Here is a 16,024-nt window from a genome sequence, read left to right as displayed (position 1 = left end):
TACCCTGGAGTACTGATAAGATGTTTTGATAGTGGGATTAGTTAAGCCTTTTAGATGAATTATAAATAATCCTGAATCATTCACAGGAGAAAATTAAGAAGGAAGGAAAACTAGTTAAGCAACTGGCATGGATGACTTGTCAAATTTTTTTTTGTTGCCATTGCTCCCTATAGATGCTATAGAAAGATAGTGGAAACTGGGGAATATAATCAGCAGTTGGAGAGATTCATAGCCTTCCTTTACACTGGTGATAGTATTTCTATTAATTTTAAATTTGGGTCCCTACTTGTTTTTTGGATGAGTGGGAAAATGAAAATCTTGTTCCCTAAGAGTCTACTCAGACTGAAAAGTATGTTTGGACACTTGTTCCCAGGACCCACCACTGCCCAACTTCTTCACTGTTGCTGTGGCGGGGGAAGCAGAATAGCAATAGGCCTGGTCTGTCACTCTTTCCATTTAATCTGATCTTCTTAGTCTTCCCTTGTTTGTTTGCTTCTTTGTTTTACCCTAGTATATTGCACACACTCACATAGGTAGGTACTGGAAAGTTTTTTTTCTCACTATTATGATTTTACTGTATTCCATGAAAGGGGAGTGAAGCAGTTGAGGAAGTAGCAGGAGATTCTAGAGATTCTTAAGGTAACTATCAGAGTGTGGTCTGAGCAACTAGCTTTATACAGATTTTTTCATTGCTGCTTCTACAATTTTTGTTAAAGGCAATACTGCCCCCTGCTGTCCAGAAGTCAACTCCAACATATATCTTAATTAAATTATTATTTTTACACATAGTTAAGATGCTGTAACATCTTAGAAAAATAAGTAACAGTTGTTTAAGACTTGGTTTAGTTTATTTGCTCGCTTGAAGTCCATTGGATCAGGTAACTTGGGGTCTTACAAGAGTCATCTATATAATACCCCTTATCTGATAGGTAATGTCCAAGTTCATTTGTTTTTTAAGTATCACTTTCTTTTGTTTATAAGGAAAGTGTCTCCAATCCTCATTTTAGAAATACACGTTGGATCATTGCCAACTTTTAAAAAGCTAAATCATTATTCTCCTTTCTTCACTTTTGTAACTGATGTGTCATTTTTCATCTCATTCTGGATATAAATCGTAATTTCCTTTGCCTGTGTTTTTTCTTCACAAGCACGCCTTTCATATAATGATAGAGGTAAGATACCTTGATGTTTGTTTTATGGTTGTGGAACTTTTTGTGGATGCATACTAAACATTTTGTTCTTAGATTTTTTTGTCGTTGCTTTACTGTGCATCCTTTATAGTTTATACATTTATGTTATGAAGTTTTTTCTACTTTTAGTATTGAAAATATGATTGATTTGTTATAGTAATAGTTTTTGGTTTTAAAGGATTGTTAACCATATTTATACTTATCTGAGGTGGAATGTAGAAACAACTGTTAGAGCTGATTAGAAGTTAACACTTAATGGCTAGATTTTAGTCTCAAAAGATTTTTAGCCTTAAAAATCTTGTATCAGTTAATTTTTACATTACATCATCAGCTTAAATGTTAGTTTTTGTTCACTTTTGACAGGGGCTGCCTTTCTGGTCAAATCTATCATCTTTTAATGTGAAGTCTATATTTACAGGTAGTTTCATCTTTGACATCTTTAGCCAGGTAGATTAGCTAGGGAAGTATAACTTGATCTTTTGCTGTGTGGAAATTTAAGACCTTATTTAGGTCAGAATTCACCCTTCAGATGGAGAATTCAGAATGAATAAAATGATGACAAACTCCTTTGCAGCTCTTCACATCTAATAATTTGTTCCAGCATCGGTTAATAGTAATGCTACTGGGTGTTGTTGGGGTGGGGGATATTTTTCCAGCTGTAGTCATTTGTTGCTTCATCACATGATATCTTACGATGTCATAACTTTTACATACAGATGAGTAGAGGAGGGATGTAATCAGAGCCATGTTCTAATGCGTATCTTTTTAACTGTGCAAAAGTAGTATTGATACTGCAAGAGAACTGGAGACTTACGGGAAATTCACAGGAATTATGCAGTCTTCATAGTTGCCCCTCCCCCAAAGTAGTTTTTCTATGTGGCAGAGCAAAGCCCTGTTTTATGAATAACATTAGAATGTTGCTGTCATTATGAAGTTTAAGTCTGAATTTGTCTCCCCAAGTATTCATATACTTTAAAAGTATAAATCTTTATTTCTAGAATCAAGTATTGAGTTTTTTGTGGGTAAATTAGTATAGTGATGTTAATAAGCTCAAAATAATTTCTAATCTTATAGAATTAGTAAAAGATATTAGAGATGCAGTTAAAACTTAATCAAGAGCTGAAAAGAATGAAATAGATTTTAGTAATTTTTCATTGAAAAAGCAAAAGGTATGTTAATTCGTGTTAGAGTCCTTCAGACAGTTATCTGTTATAGAGTTACTTGTTTTTGAACTCAACCTTTTAAGTATTATAGGATATTATTTAAAAACACATATCATTTCTAAAAGTTTTGATACTCTATAGGAATGTACCTTCATAGACCTTTTTATCACCCTTTGAAAACTGGCCAATGTTGTTCGCCTTATTTTAAACTTTTAACTTACAAGTAGTTTTGACGACACTGTTTTCAGGCTCTGGTACATTGGCAATATTATTAGGAGAGTGATCTAAGAAAGATTTACTAAAATAGTGGTAACTTAGAAACTTGCTGAATAGAGCCTTCGAACTTACGGAAATTTTGAAGATTATTCTATATTTAGCAAACACTCAATGATTTTTTTCCTGAGCATTGAAAATTACTCTATTTTTCTTAAAAGTAAGCTTAATTTTATATTAAATCACATTTTAAACTGCTGACATAGTCTTTAATTTGACATGTGAATTAAATCATCATATAGACAATCATATCCAGGTGGATAGTTCTCTTTAGAACTGAGAACGGGCAGTATATATGTTATTTAGTGAGACATTATCAGTCAATTTACATAAAAGTTGTTGAAAAATCTTAGTGTTTAAATTTAGAGCCATATTACTTGTTACCTGGTTATTTTTCCTTCATCTTTCAGGTCTTATTTGTATACTTTAGTTTCTGGCATCCCTGCTTTGAAAACTCAAGTTTTCTAATTTACTTCTAAAGGAGAGGAGATCATTGACTTTAACTTTGTAGTTATTTAAAGTTTTTTAAATTAAACTTTTTTTGGTTAGTTAGCACAATTATTCTTTTATGCAGTTATCCAGCAATTCTTGGACTTCAAGCATTGAGTTTTCTTTGCCTCTAGGAGAGTAGTTTTCAACTTTTTCCTCCTTAACTTCACATTCACATAATTAACAAACTCCTATCAGTAGAATCCTGTATTACAAGTATAAATGATCAGTCAAGGAATGAGATAGGGAGGGTTGATTTTAATAAAACCTTCCCAGAGATTCTTCTGTCCCCTCCCACTGCGGACCATAACTTTAGGGGCCATACTTCTACAAGATTTGTATCTGACCTCCTTGATTCATCATTGCTAAATGAAAACACCCTTTAGCTCTACTAACCTTTCATATTTTGAATGTGTGATAGAAAAGCAACTTTTGTAGACATTAAAAATAAATACTGAAGTTGAAATAAGTCACAGAAAGTCTTGTAGTTTGTCTTACTCTAACAAAATAGGAATTTGGAAACCATTTTGCAAAGATTGTCTACTTTAGTGTAGAAGAAGAAATTATATATTTTTTCTCTTTAGCACCTTGCAGTGTTTCTATTCTTGAAGGTCCTTCTAATGTTGACATTAACTTTTTTAAATCATGAGTGGCACCAGTGGGCTGAATAATGCCTGAAGGGCGCACTAACAGTCTTGAGGCATTAGAAGAGGAGAAATTTTTTTTCAGGAGAAGAAAAGCAAAGAGAGATGCACTGATACAGGGAGACATATTGCTTTCAAGTTCCACCAGTATCATAGTGTCTGATGCTGTAGCCACAAAATTTTAGTTGCTTCCTGCAATACTCGTTATACATTTCAAACATTTTTATTGCTTTTTTTCTCTGGAAAATTTCCAAAAGGCTTCCTATATCTTTTGTTCCTTGCAGATATTGAACTGATAAAATGCTTTCAGTGAAGAGTTGTCACTTACTTTGTATAGGAGGGATTCCCTTGTCCTGTGTAAATGCCATACTCCTATTTGTATGCTGTATTTGCTCCATTAAGAAAAATTAACTGTAGCAATACACTTCTCTGTATTTTACCCTACCTTATCTCCTGTGATAACTACTCACTTTCTGGATAATTATTTGTACTTTCTTTGCCAATCAGACCCAGAACACTAATACATTTTATCTCACATTCAATTTTGGGAAATAATTGTAAGCAAGGGATGAATTGTTAATAGGTTGAAAAATTAAAGTGAATGGAACAGTTTGACTGTAGTAGCATTAACTGACATTCCTGTTATGTTTTGTATTTGATATAGTTCTCTGTGATGTGTTTGAGAATGACTGGATATTTCTGAGATTAAATGAAGAAAAGATTTAAATAGAAATTAGAGAAAGTAGGGGATTTTGAAGAGAGGTTTTCTTTGAGACACAGCCTTAATTTGCTGTTCCCAGCACTTTTCAAATCCTCATTCTGTGTCATCACTGGATAACACTATTGAAATACTGTTAGTAGTATCCCAGAGGCCACAAAAGATCTTAGTTGGGAAATTAGTGATACTAGATAAAAAAGACTTTAGATCTTTTCTCCTGCAATACATATATAGCAGTAGTGCTGAATGTTATGAAAACTCTTAATTCAAATTGCTTGCCTTGTGATCATATAAGTAATTAGTAAAGTTTGAGAACTCAGTTTTGGTAACATTGAAGTTAATGTCACTTGTATGTGTTTACTGTTTCTGTCAATTGATTCCTCAGTATTATTCACTTTGTTCCTCACATTTAAAGTTATACGTATCAAGTGCTGCTTTTTGATATTACTATTGTTGTTTATCTGTAGGACCCAGGACCACCCCCACCTTCTCCATTACTAGGTTTGAAGCCACTGCAGTTATTAGAAGTGAAAGCAAGGGGAAGATTTGGTTGTGTCTGGAAAGCCCAGTTGCTCAATGAATATGTAGCTGTGAAAATATTTCCAATACAGGTATGTTGATTAGTTTTCTAATCTGCATATATTTTTTAAAAGATGCAACTGGCTAGGTCATTGTAATTCAGAAGCAGCCTGAAACACAGACCATGTTTTTCAAGGTGGTTCTTGTGATACTGGGGAAAGTGGTTAGCCCTGTTGTGTCTGCCCTCTCCTCTGAGAAACGGAATTAATGGTACACCAGTCAGTATGTTTTCTTAACAGTGGTGGAATTACAATAAATGAATGTATAGATCTTTTACCAATAAAAGTTCTAAAGAAATACAAAGTGAAGATGAGTATTCCAGTACAAATATAATCAATGTCTGAGTGGTTAACTTTTACTCTCCCATTGACACAATCAGAAAAAGCAAGCAAAATAGTAAAAGAATAGTGTGCTTTGTTTCAGAATTGATGTTTGGAAATATATTACCAAACTATTCATTTTTGTTCTACTTTGAGTGTTTATGTAATCATTTCATATTCTGTTTGTTGAATTTTCAGATGCAGTGAATCAAAACTGCAAATAATTGGTTTACTGTTGAATTTTTGTTTTTAAAGGAGGTTGACCTCATAAAACCTTGGTCTAATACACCTCTGTGGCTAATACCACACATGGGATTGTGGTTCTGGCCAGGCTGGGTGATGCTGGCTTCATCACCATACCTAGACAGTAGATCTCCCTTATTCGAGTGTTATCATAAAATCAGTTTCTTTGCTTTAATATACGTAGATTTTAGCCTTCTTGTCCTTTCTAAAGCCTGTTTCTTAAGAGTCTATGAAAAAGTTTGTTATTCCTATTTTTTTTCTTTTGGTGTAAGTTCAGATACTATAAAGTATAGTATAGTTTTTAGAGGAAGAGTCTGTTCTGTTGTGCCAAGATCTGCAAATATTTGGGTGATATTAATGTAAGATTAGTGACAATAATAGTAACTAACATTTTATTCTATGCTTCCATTGTGTCAGGTAGAGGTGCTTACATGTGAGTTCTCATTAATACATGTGTGTATCTTACCCATATACAACATACAGTATGCATATAATACAACAGCTTTATGAGGCAAAAACTGAATGGTTATGTAACTTGCCAAAGGTTCTTAGTTTGGATCCAGAGGGTCCCTAACTCTTGATGCAGTCATGCCTTACCTATTCTTCTCTTATTGTGGAAAGAAACTAAAACTTTTATAAGTTGATACGTAGCAGGCATGGACCAATTGCAGGCACAAATTGTGTGTAGTATTTTAAATTTAGTATATTGCATTTATACTCACTCCATTGTGCTCTTGTTGACTTTACAGGGTATTTAAGCATTTTATTAAGAATGTTTGATATAATGTCTTTTAAAAAATTGTTTTCTAACTAGAGGAAGTCATTTTGCCTGACCTGAATTTCATCTGTCAGGGAGATTATTCTGAATAGTAACACAAACAACTCCACTCCATGATGAAATTACCCTGTGGTGCTAACTTGCAGCAGAACGTGTGTTGTCATTGTTAGACACAGTGGTGCGGCATTTCTGATCAACTGCTGTGTTTCCAAACTGGAAACACAGAAAAGTATTATTTTGAGGGAATGAGAGAGGGCAGGCATTTGGTATTACTATCAGAGTTTTATTAAAAAACAAAACTAAAGAATCTTTTAACACTTTGTTTTTGCTTTAAAACGTGAATAATTTTTGGATGTGGTTTATTGACTCTATTCTTTGCATTCTTACTATTATTCCTTTTTGACTATAGGACAAACAGTCTTGGCAAAATGAATACGAAGTGTACAGTTTGCCTGGAATGAAGCATGAGAACATATTACAGTTCATTGGTGCAGAAAAACGAGGCACCAGTGTTGATGTGGATCTTTGGCTAATCACAGCATTTCATGAAAAGGTAAAACTCCTTTCTATTTTGACTCAGTCAAGTCAAGGTTGGTTTGACTACCTAATATTGGTTACACATCCCTCTGCCTTATTTTTCTGAGAATAGTGTGCTATTCTCCTTGGTTAGAATTTATAAATAAAAATGTATTTTAAAAATAATTTATTTTAATAAAAGAGCCAAGATGGCTATTTCACCTTGACCCTCTGTTTATAACATCAGTCTTTGTCCCTCATTTCTTGTACTGCAGTCACCTCTCTTACAAATCATTATTTTAATATAACCAATGCTTAGTAAATGTACCATTTTTTTTCAGTTTGAATTTTGTTTTGTAAAACTCTTTAAAAAGTATAGCTTAGTGATAAAACTAGAATCAAGAAATTTATCTGATCTTTGATCTCACTCATTTGTAGGGTAATTAGTACCAAAGCACACTGGCCATTTTCCTGCTTTCAGAGTCAGTATGAACAACACATTAATGAGGCAGGAGACTGTGTCCTTCTGGGCCATCGGGTCCATCAGTGTCAGATATAAGTGCCTCTTTCACTTCTCTTAATTCTAGACCAAAAAGATGGCAGTAATTCCTAGAGGATTCTTTGTGTGAGTTGTTTATATGTCTGAATGTTGTGCTCTCCTAGACCTATGATACAGCATCTCTGTAGTCAGGATATTTTAACTTCTAAAATATTTTCTGGAGCTTTAGATTTTCTACTAGTCATTTTTGTTTAAATTTTGCCTTCTAAATACAGGGAAATTGACCCACCAACTGTGCCTGTAGAAAATCTTTGAAGATTCATGATATTTCTTTCTAGTCAAACGTTCATTAATGTGAAACTTGAACCATTCCAGACTGTTTTTTGTATATTATTTACCAAAAAGGAAAAGTATGTTGTCTTCCATAGTCTCTTAAAAGGGGAAAGTCTCCATATACAAACCACTTTTGTCAAGAGCATAAACTGTTTTTCTTCCCCCCTTTCTTTAGGGCTCACTGTCAGATTTTCTTAAGGCTAATGTGGTCTCTTGGAACGAATTGTGTCATATTGCAGAAACCATGGCTAGAGGGTTGGCATATCTACATGAGGATATACCTGGTCTAAAAGATGGCCACAAACCTGCCATATCTCACAGGTAGAGCTAAATTTATATTATTTTCCCAAATAATCCAGTACTTGTTTATTATTTAAACATTTAATTTCTGAACAAAATCGATTTTACCCCTAGTTATCTAATCATGCTGGGGGAGGTAGAATGATTTTCATTTGTTTTTCAAATTAGTTTTGAGATTGGCTTGTCATTATTAATTTAATTACCAATTTATGTTTTAATTAATCTCAATTTTGAAAGCATGGTTAAGAATAAAAGTGTATTTTCTCTAAATCAAAGGGTTATATGTGTTTGATCTCAAAACATGATTAGCTCTAAAGATGGTTATACACAGGGATAAGGTGATACAATTCAGAAGTACCTGTTTTGCTTATGCTTTGAGTGACCATATGATCACTACCTGAGCTGAGGTGGCAGGAGGCACCTTTTGAACAGGAGGGTTTACTTAATTGCCTTTTTCAGGAAAAAAATAATACTTGGACAAAATAGTTATTTCCTCAAAAGGGACAACATTAGTTCCCTTGAGCATGGGATTCAGTTTGTCACTGTGTATTTAACTTCTTTGAACATGGGACCAATTTGTCATCTTGTAGTATTCAATTTAAAGATGGTTGCTTTAAAAGTAGGTATAAACTTACTCATTTAAAAAATATTTGAGTGGCACCAGGTGGCGTTTTAGGTTACTGGAAGGATTACTTTAAAGCCAGCTCTCATATAGATTCTGGTTTTAGAAATTGCTACCTTAGAAATAGCTCCCCTTTCTTCTTAGCTTCCTATATTGTCTTACTGCCTCTTCTTGGATTTTTACTTACCTCATTCCATCCTAGAGTGAACCGAACCCTTAAGGTTAGTAGGATTACCATCCCTAAAAAATTTTGAGTCTAAAACTGATTGGTTTTGTAGCATTTGTGAGTGTTTTCCTGTGCCGCCTCTATCCCACTCTTGGTTTCCATACACACAAATTTAACCACTGCTCATGGCACGGATGTGTTTATCTTAGGTATGGTAATCCTAGGATGGACCAGTTGAGGCTGGTGCACAGAGGACATCTGGTTGCCTTAAAACAGTTATTCTGTCCAGAACACCAGAATTGAGCTGGAGCAGTTGTATGTTCTTGGTGCAAAATTTCCACTGTGTATTCCTAGAGATGCTTTTGTGCAGTGAGGCTGAGGAATACAAGAACCACTAAAATAAGGGACCGTTCTAAAATGTAGGCCTCTACCAGAGAAGCCATGATTCAGCTAATTTTGAAAAGGTTTAAGTTTTGGTTTTTAAAGTTCTATTTTAATGGGAGTTTCTAACGATAAACTCTGCTATATTCTTATCTTAGAAAACAGCAGTTTTATGATTGGTAGATAGGAATGGCACAGATAACATGTAGGCTGCATAGTATTTTTGGAGTGGTACTTATTTATTGAACTGTATTATGGAAAGAATTCCTTCTTATTGCCCATGTTACAAATAGGAGTTTGTCACTGTATTCTTTATTGTGCTTCAAGTTGATTGGAGACTTTGCTTAGGCTTTTTCTCCTTATTTTTTCTGTATTTCATACTTCCCAGTAACTATTTTTTATAGCATACATAATCTCCCTTTCCTACTTTCAATGAAAATTTTTAAAAGATGTACCTTGTTTAAACTTAGTTTGAATACTCTTTCTTTCTGCAAGGGACATCAAAAGTAAAAATGTGCTGTTGAAAAACAATCTGACAGCTTGTATTGCTGACTTTGGGTTGGCGTTAAAGTTTGAGGCTGGCAAGTCTGCAGGTGATACTCATGGACAGGTAAGAATGGTAACTATAGCCTGTAAGAAAAAATATCTTGTCCCGTATTTTCTTAGCATGGCATACCTGAATTGAATTGGTTTAAAATATTTGTGGTGGCAATTAGATCAGCATTCAAATATAAAATGACCATCTTAAGATTAATATGTTAAATTTTGCTGAGGAGACATTTTCATACAGTGGTGATGGACTGGTTAGTACCTCAAGTGGTTTAGATCAAACAGTTCATAAAATAACCAAGACAGATGTCATGGGATTCTATTTTAAAAACTAATCAAAGAAGAATCCAAGACATTTTAATAGACCTCTTTCTTAGGGAGTTCTTAGCTTAACTCAGTTTTAGTCCTTTCACTATCTTAAGAGGAATGGAACAATAATCAGTCACCGTTCATGCTACAGTGTATTAAGATCTACTGCCCAATTTTCCAGACAGCAATTATAGTGTCTTGTTTCTTGGTCTTTATTGCTTCATTTGCTCTTTAATCAATTTTATAGCTTTTCTCTGAATTCTCTCCAGAGTTCAGAACACTTGTAAAGCCTGAGCGAAGAGCCTAACTCTAGTCCAGGTCTGCACACGGAGATCTCTGTAGGGGGAGCCTTTAAGGAGGCCAAAGGGGAAAGAACATCATCTATACACTTTATTGTCAAACACTGTGAGGTTAGAAAAGGTGTTGTCACTCCTACAAGATGACTTTTAATCAGAAAACCAGTTTGACCTGAAAGGTGACATTTTTTTTACAAAGCCAAATGACTTAGACTGTGGCATGATCATTTCCTCTTTCAAATCATCCAGATCATTTGGTCGTCTGATTCTCAGCTTTCTTTTTTCTCTAGCATATCCTATTAACTTCCAAGAACACAGTTGTCAGAGAATCATAACACAGCAGATTCGGCAATAATGACTAATGATTTAAGCATTCAGTTTGGAGCAGTGGTCAGCAGTCAGAGTTCTAGAAAGGTTGACACCAAATGTGCTTGGAAACAAAGGCAGTTTCATGGAGAATGTCATTGAGGGGGGGTTGTGCGGGAAGCCTCGGGACAAATTTCTGTGGTCATGGTGTGATATTGTAAGACTGAACTCAGTGAATAATTTAATCCTTTGGTACCTTGTACCCTTCCACCCCTATTTCTATAAGGAAAAAATTTGGGACTCATATCTTTTTACACTTTCACAGTTGGGTTACATGATGAGGTAAAAATAAGTAATTACTTACATTAGTTGTTCTTTGACTTTAGATTTCATGGAGCAGAAAATATAAAAATGCAGAAATTCATGTTCTTATACGTTTTATATATTGCACTATTTACAATTAAAAGTCCTTTAAAGTAGAAAAATAAGCTTTTTTTACTTTAAAGTATTCTTATTAAATGAATTAAAAACTTGAACTTCAGGATTTTAGTAACCTGTTTTTATTATCGGCACATTAGCTGACAATCACACAATTCTAGTCCAGAGATCATAGTCACCTGAGGGTGGAGCTCTTTGGAAATGCCAGTATCTGGGCTGCTCTCTAGATCCACTACTCAAATAAATTCTGATCACCCGGCTAGCTCACAGCTTTTTGGGTATCCATATGTGAAGGAGTATTGTCAAGTGCCAACCAAAGCTAGCTGTATGAGCTTAGTAACCAGTGTTACATTATTACGAAATAATCAATAGAGAACTCCAAGACAATGAATGAATAAGCATACAGATTTTGTACCAATAGAGTTTTAAGAAGTTTGTCCATCCTTTTTTGGTTAATTCTTTCTACATTTTGTATTGTTTATTAGTTTTCTTAATACAGAGAAAGAGAAACCCTTATTTTTTAAAAGATACATTTCAAACATTATGCAAAAGTACAACTTAAAACTGTTTTTTTCTCTATTCCATCCTTCTCCCCACAGTTATTGTTCAGTTTCTTGTGATTACTTCTAGAAAAGGAGGAAAAAATTCTTAAGCATAATGTTGATATATTTATTAAGTGTACCCAGAAAAGATCATAGTGTGTGTATATATATATATATACACACACACTGCTTTGTTTCATCCTATAGTATTTTGGGGAATTTTTCTCTATCAGCCTTTATAGATTTACCTCATGTTTTTTAAGAGCTGCATGGTACCCTTTGTTCGGTCAGTCCCTATGGGGGACCCTGCTGCTCTTTCCAGTGAATGTCTTGGCTATGACATTATTTGAAATGGAATAAAATTCTACTTGACTCTCTAGTCTGGTGGTCCTCATCTAGTTACATTATCTGATATTAGACCACATTTAGTTTTGATTCTTTTTACAAGATTATGTTATTTCATAAAGTTAATTAATATTTCTTGCTTTGAATATCTTTTTCAGGTTGGTACCCGGAGGTATATGGCTCCAGAGGTATTAGAGGGCGCTATAAACTTCCAAAGGGATGCATTTTTGAGGATAGATATGTACGCCATGGGATTAGTCCTGTGGGAACTGGCTTCTCGCTGTACTGCTGCAGATGGTAAGAGGAAAAACATTTTTTAAAAAGATATATATATATTACACATGTATGAAGAGGGATGATTACAGTTAAATGTAATATTTTAAAGTACAAATTTTTATTTTTTTTTAAACAGACTCCAAGAGGTGGTAGCTTAAAGAGAATTAGGGAGGCAGGGAATGGAAGGAAGGCAGGATGCATTGATCCTTATACCATTGCCAGATGTTTTGCTGGGCACTTCACATACCTTTAGATTATTTCCTAAAATACTTTGGAAGTAGTAATTATCTGTTTTACAAAAGAGGAATTTGAGGTTCAGCTTTAAGTAGAAATTAAGTAGCTTGCCTGTTTTTGCCTCAAAGTGGCAGGTGGTAAAACCTAGATTTGAAACTCTGATCCAGACATAGAGGGAGGGCTGCTGCTTTGGTTGGCCCCTGGGGGTCCTGCCCCAAGGCTCTAAAGCCAGCTGTTGTGGTTTGAAGAGATGCAGGCAGAGTTGGGGGACTTTGCCTTCTAGGACACTCAGGCTGAGTCTGCCCATGTACCTAACTAACCAGATTGAATCTAACAGTCTATCTTCCATGGCACAGAACCGAGAACGCATGGGGATTTACCACAGGTTAAATTCTGGCTCCTTAAAACTTTGAACGACTTTCAATTATTTTGAGTGCTTGCTAGCACAGCACCTGGGTTCTAAGGATTCCTGTTCTTTGTTCTTGTTTTTGAACTCCTTGTTCAAGTCCTATAAATATTTACATTGATTAATAGTAAAATTGCATACTGAATATTCCTGGTGTGATGGATGTATGGTGTTCTGGATGCTCTGTCTTTAGTGCTCCTCCTAAATTCTCTCCCTTCAGTTATGCGATAGTTTTTGCATGTGAGAATGTAAGGCAAACTTTCTGTTGAACTCCCAAATGTAAATTTACATGATCTGGTGTTTTAGATTTTAATTTATAATTGCCTAAAAACTTCCTGCAGATTGTGAAAGACCATAGAAATTATGTTGTTGAATATTGTAAAAGGTATAATCAACTTAAGCTATGTTTGTAAGAATACTCACTGAAGTAATGGTAACAGTCTTAGTGTATGGCGGGGTGTCAAACTCATTTTCACCAGGGGCCATGTCAGCTTCGTGGTTGCCTTCAAAGGGCCGAATATAATTTCAACTCCTTAACAGTTAAGGAATAGTTACATTTACACAGTCCTACAATTATTTCAGCCCTTTGAAGGCAACTGCGAGGCTGACATGGCTCCCATGGAAAATGAGTGACACCGCTGGTGTAGGGTGTATGAAATTTGATTAGGGGTACTATGCTTTTAAGGGAACTTACTGGTGTGCTTAGGAATTCTGGACAGCCATTCATTCTTGCAAGATTGGGGGTTTGGCACAGGAGTGGATCCATAACCTAAGAAAGTTTGAAGCAATTTGGATATAATCTAAGCTTAGAAGTCTACAGGAAGAAGAGTAAGGTATTCAGTGTATTTTTGACTATAAATGGAAGAGGAAGGACATTTATTATGGGCTTTTATGGAAGCAGGAGGAGATGAAATGGCAGGCATCGTAACATGTATTTCATAAGAACTTCGTTAATGTGAACTCTCCAAAACAAACGATTGGGTATGATCTTACGGAGTATACACAGGGTTCTGCCATTCAGTAATGTACTGTTTCATTAAGGTGATCAGTTTTTTTCCTGGGCTGTTTAACTCCTGAGTGAGGTAAGTGTGGATTGTCCAGCCCAGTGCTTGGTACATAGGTATTCAGTAAATATTTCTGTATAAATGTAATACCTGAGAAATAAATCTAAGGAAATGTTATGGGAGTGTAAAGTGAGAAATGGCTTTGTTATTGGGGAGGAGAGTTTATCAGGGGAGTTCTTAGGGAAAAGGATGGATGCTGACATTTCCCAGCTGCCTGGCACGTGCTGTGAAGTACTTCATTGCAGATTAGGCATTTCTAACTCTTAGAGGCTGGGGCAGAGACAGTGTGAATGTTGCTAAAGTGAGTACTTTAAAATTTCTTGATACCTAATTGTTGATTCAGTTCAGTGATTCTCAAACTGGAATGCACACCAAAGCCCTGGGAATCTTAATTCAGATTCTGACTAGTATGTCTGGGTCGAGGCCTGGCAGTGACACCTTAAAGCACTACGGGGTCAGTGCCTGTGCTCCTGCCCTGCGGAGAGGCTTTGAGTAAGTAGCCAGGGTGTGAAAGGTGCCCTAGCAAGTCAGTCCTCTGTCACTGGAAGTGCTTCAGTAGAGCCCTCTCCCGGCATCCAGGGTTCTTAACATTTGGAGAGTGTGGAGTTACAGGGTCTCCTTCAGGGTTGTTGTAACTCATATTCTATCCAGAATTACATGAAAACAGCTTGTACGAGGTTTATGTTTACATTGAGACACATCTGGACACTGACATTGGTGATCAGTGACAGGTTTCTGTCAAGGGGACATAGTACAGTGGAAAGCACAGATTTGTCCTTCACATGGATTCAGATTCCAACTCTACCACTTAGCTCTATGCCCTTGTGCAAATTATGGGACTTATATTTGTAAAATAGATGTCATACCACCTTCAATCTGTGAAGACAAGGGAAGTAAATAATACGTGAAGTTTCTGGTCAGGAGAAATGCTCAACAGATGTAAACACATTCCTAGCTGCATTTTCCTATTTGAGTGGGTCTTAGAAAAAAGGAACCATTAATGTTGAATAAATCTTGCTTGTCTGTGAAGGCATGTTCTGACTTGTTGGGAACCCTGGGGAGTATGATTTAAAACAACTAAATGTATTTTTGTCAGCTCTTCTGAGAGCTGATAAGTAGTATGACTTTGAAGTATATAATTGCTCATGTGGAGCATGCACATTGGGAATTTGAGCATTTTTCATAGAATAAATATGGTTACAGCAGATTGAACCCAAATTCTTCAGAGATGGCAACACCACTATTTACAGTCTGATCTGAATTCAAAGAATGGTGGGTACCTTAAAGGGATACTACATCCACTTGCAAATACCAGTGGTTCCATATGTCCTGTATACAAATGGAGACAGCCCTTCCTCATACAGTAGACAAGAGAGCTCCTTACACAATTCTTAAGAGAGTTATACGCCAAATCTGACTTTTTGATTTTTTTTAAATTAGTTTGGGTCACACTGGTGTAAGTCCAGTTGAGTCTGCTGCTCTCCTGTCATTACAGCACGTAACAGTTGGGAAAAGGTGATAGTGTTTTAAAGTTTGTTCCACTTTGGAAGTCAGGAAGATATGAATTAACACGATTTTTTTTTTTTTTTTTTTTTTTTACATTTTAGGACCTGTAGATGAGTACATGTTGCCATTTGAGGAGGAAATTGGTCAGCATCCATCTCTTGAAGACATGCAGGAGGTTGTTGTTCATAAAAAAAAGAGGCCTGTTTTAAGAGATTATTGGCAGAAACATGCTGTAAGTCATGAACTTTGCTTCACTTGAAATGTGAATAAAATGCTTTTTGGAGGACTCACTTATACCTCTGTACATTTGTCTTCTGGAATGATTTTCTGGGGAGGTGATCTTTGTACAGGATATTCTGTTCTAGAAACAGAACCAGGGCTGTGTTTGTGTAACACTCACGAGATGGTGAAGTCAGAGGCTTACAGGACTCGCATCCCTGGTCCTGTGTGGATGAGTTTGTCTCCTGTTGGGAAAGCTTCCCAGGAAAAGGAGTTCCTGGCTTGGAGCCTGTGGATGGTCAGGTAACCTTGCTGATCAC

The 16,024-nt window shown here is 35.6% G+C and overlaps 1 protein-coding gene across 1 annotated transcript in view; it reads left to right on the top strand.

The window, feature by feature from the left end:
* ACVR2A (activin A receptor type 2A) overlaps window positions 1-16,024 on the top strand; it is a 92,592-nt gene that overhangs the window by 72,256 nt on the left and 4,312 nt on the right. The window contains exons 5-10 of the mRNA XM_045831224.1: window positions 4,945-5,088; window positions 6,807-6,950; window positions 7,921-8,066; window positions 9,710-9,824; window positions 12,158-12,296; window positions 15,587-15,717. Coding sequence (XP_045687180.1) covers window positions 4,945-5,088; window positions 6,807-6,950; window positions 7,921-8,066; window positions 9,710-9,824; window positions 12,158-12,296; window positions 15,587-15,717 — 819 coding nt within the window. The remainder of the gene's footprint in view (window positions 1-4,944; window positions 5,089-6,806; window positions 6,951-7,920; window positions 8,067-9,709; window positions 9,825-12,157; window positions 12,297-15,586; window positions 15,718-16,024) is intronic.

This window comes from Phyllostomus hastatus, unplaced genomic scaffold (genome assembly GCF_019186645.2).
Source record: "Phyllostomus hastatus isolate PE091 unplaced genomic scaffold, TTU_PhHast_1.1 phas_contig_1, whole genome shotgun sequence".
NCBI classification, from domain to species: Eukaryota; Metazoa; Chordata; class Mammalia; order Chiroptera; family Phyllostomidae; genus Phyllostomus; species Phyllostomus hastatus.
This window is presented reverse-complemented; position numbering and strand designations above follow the sequence as displayed.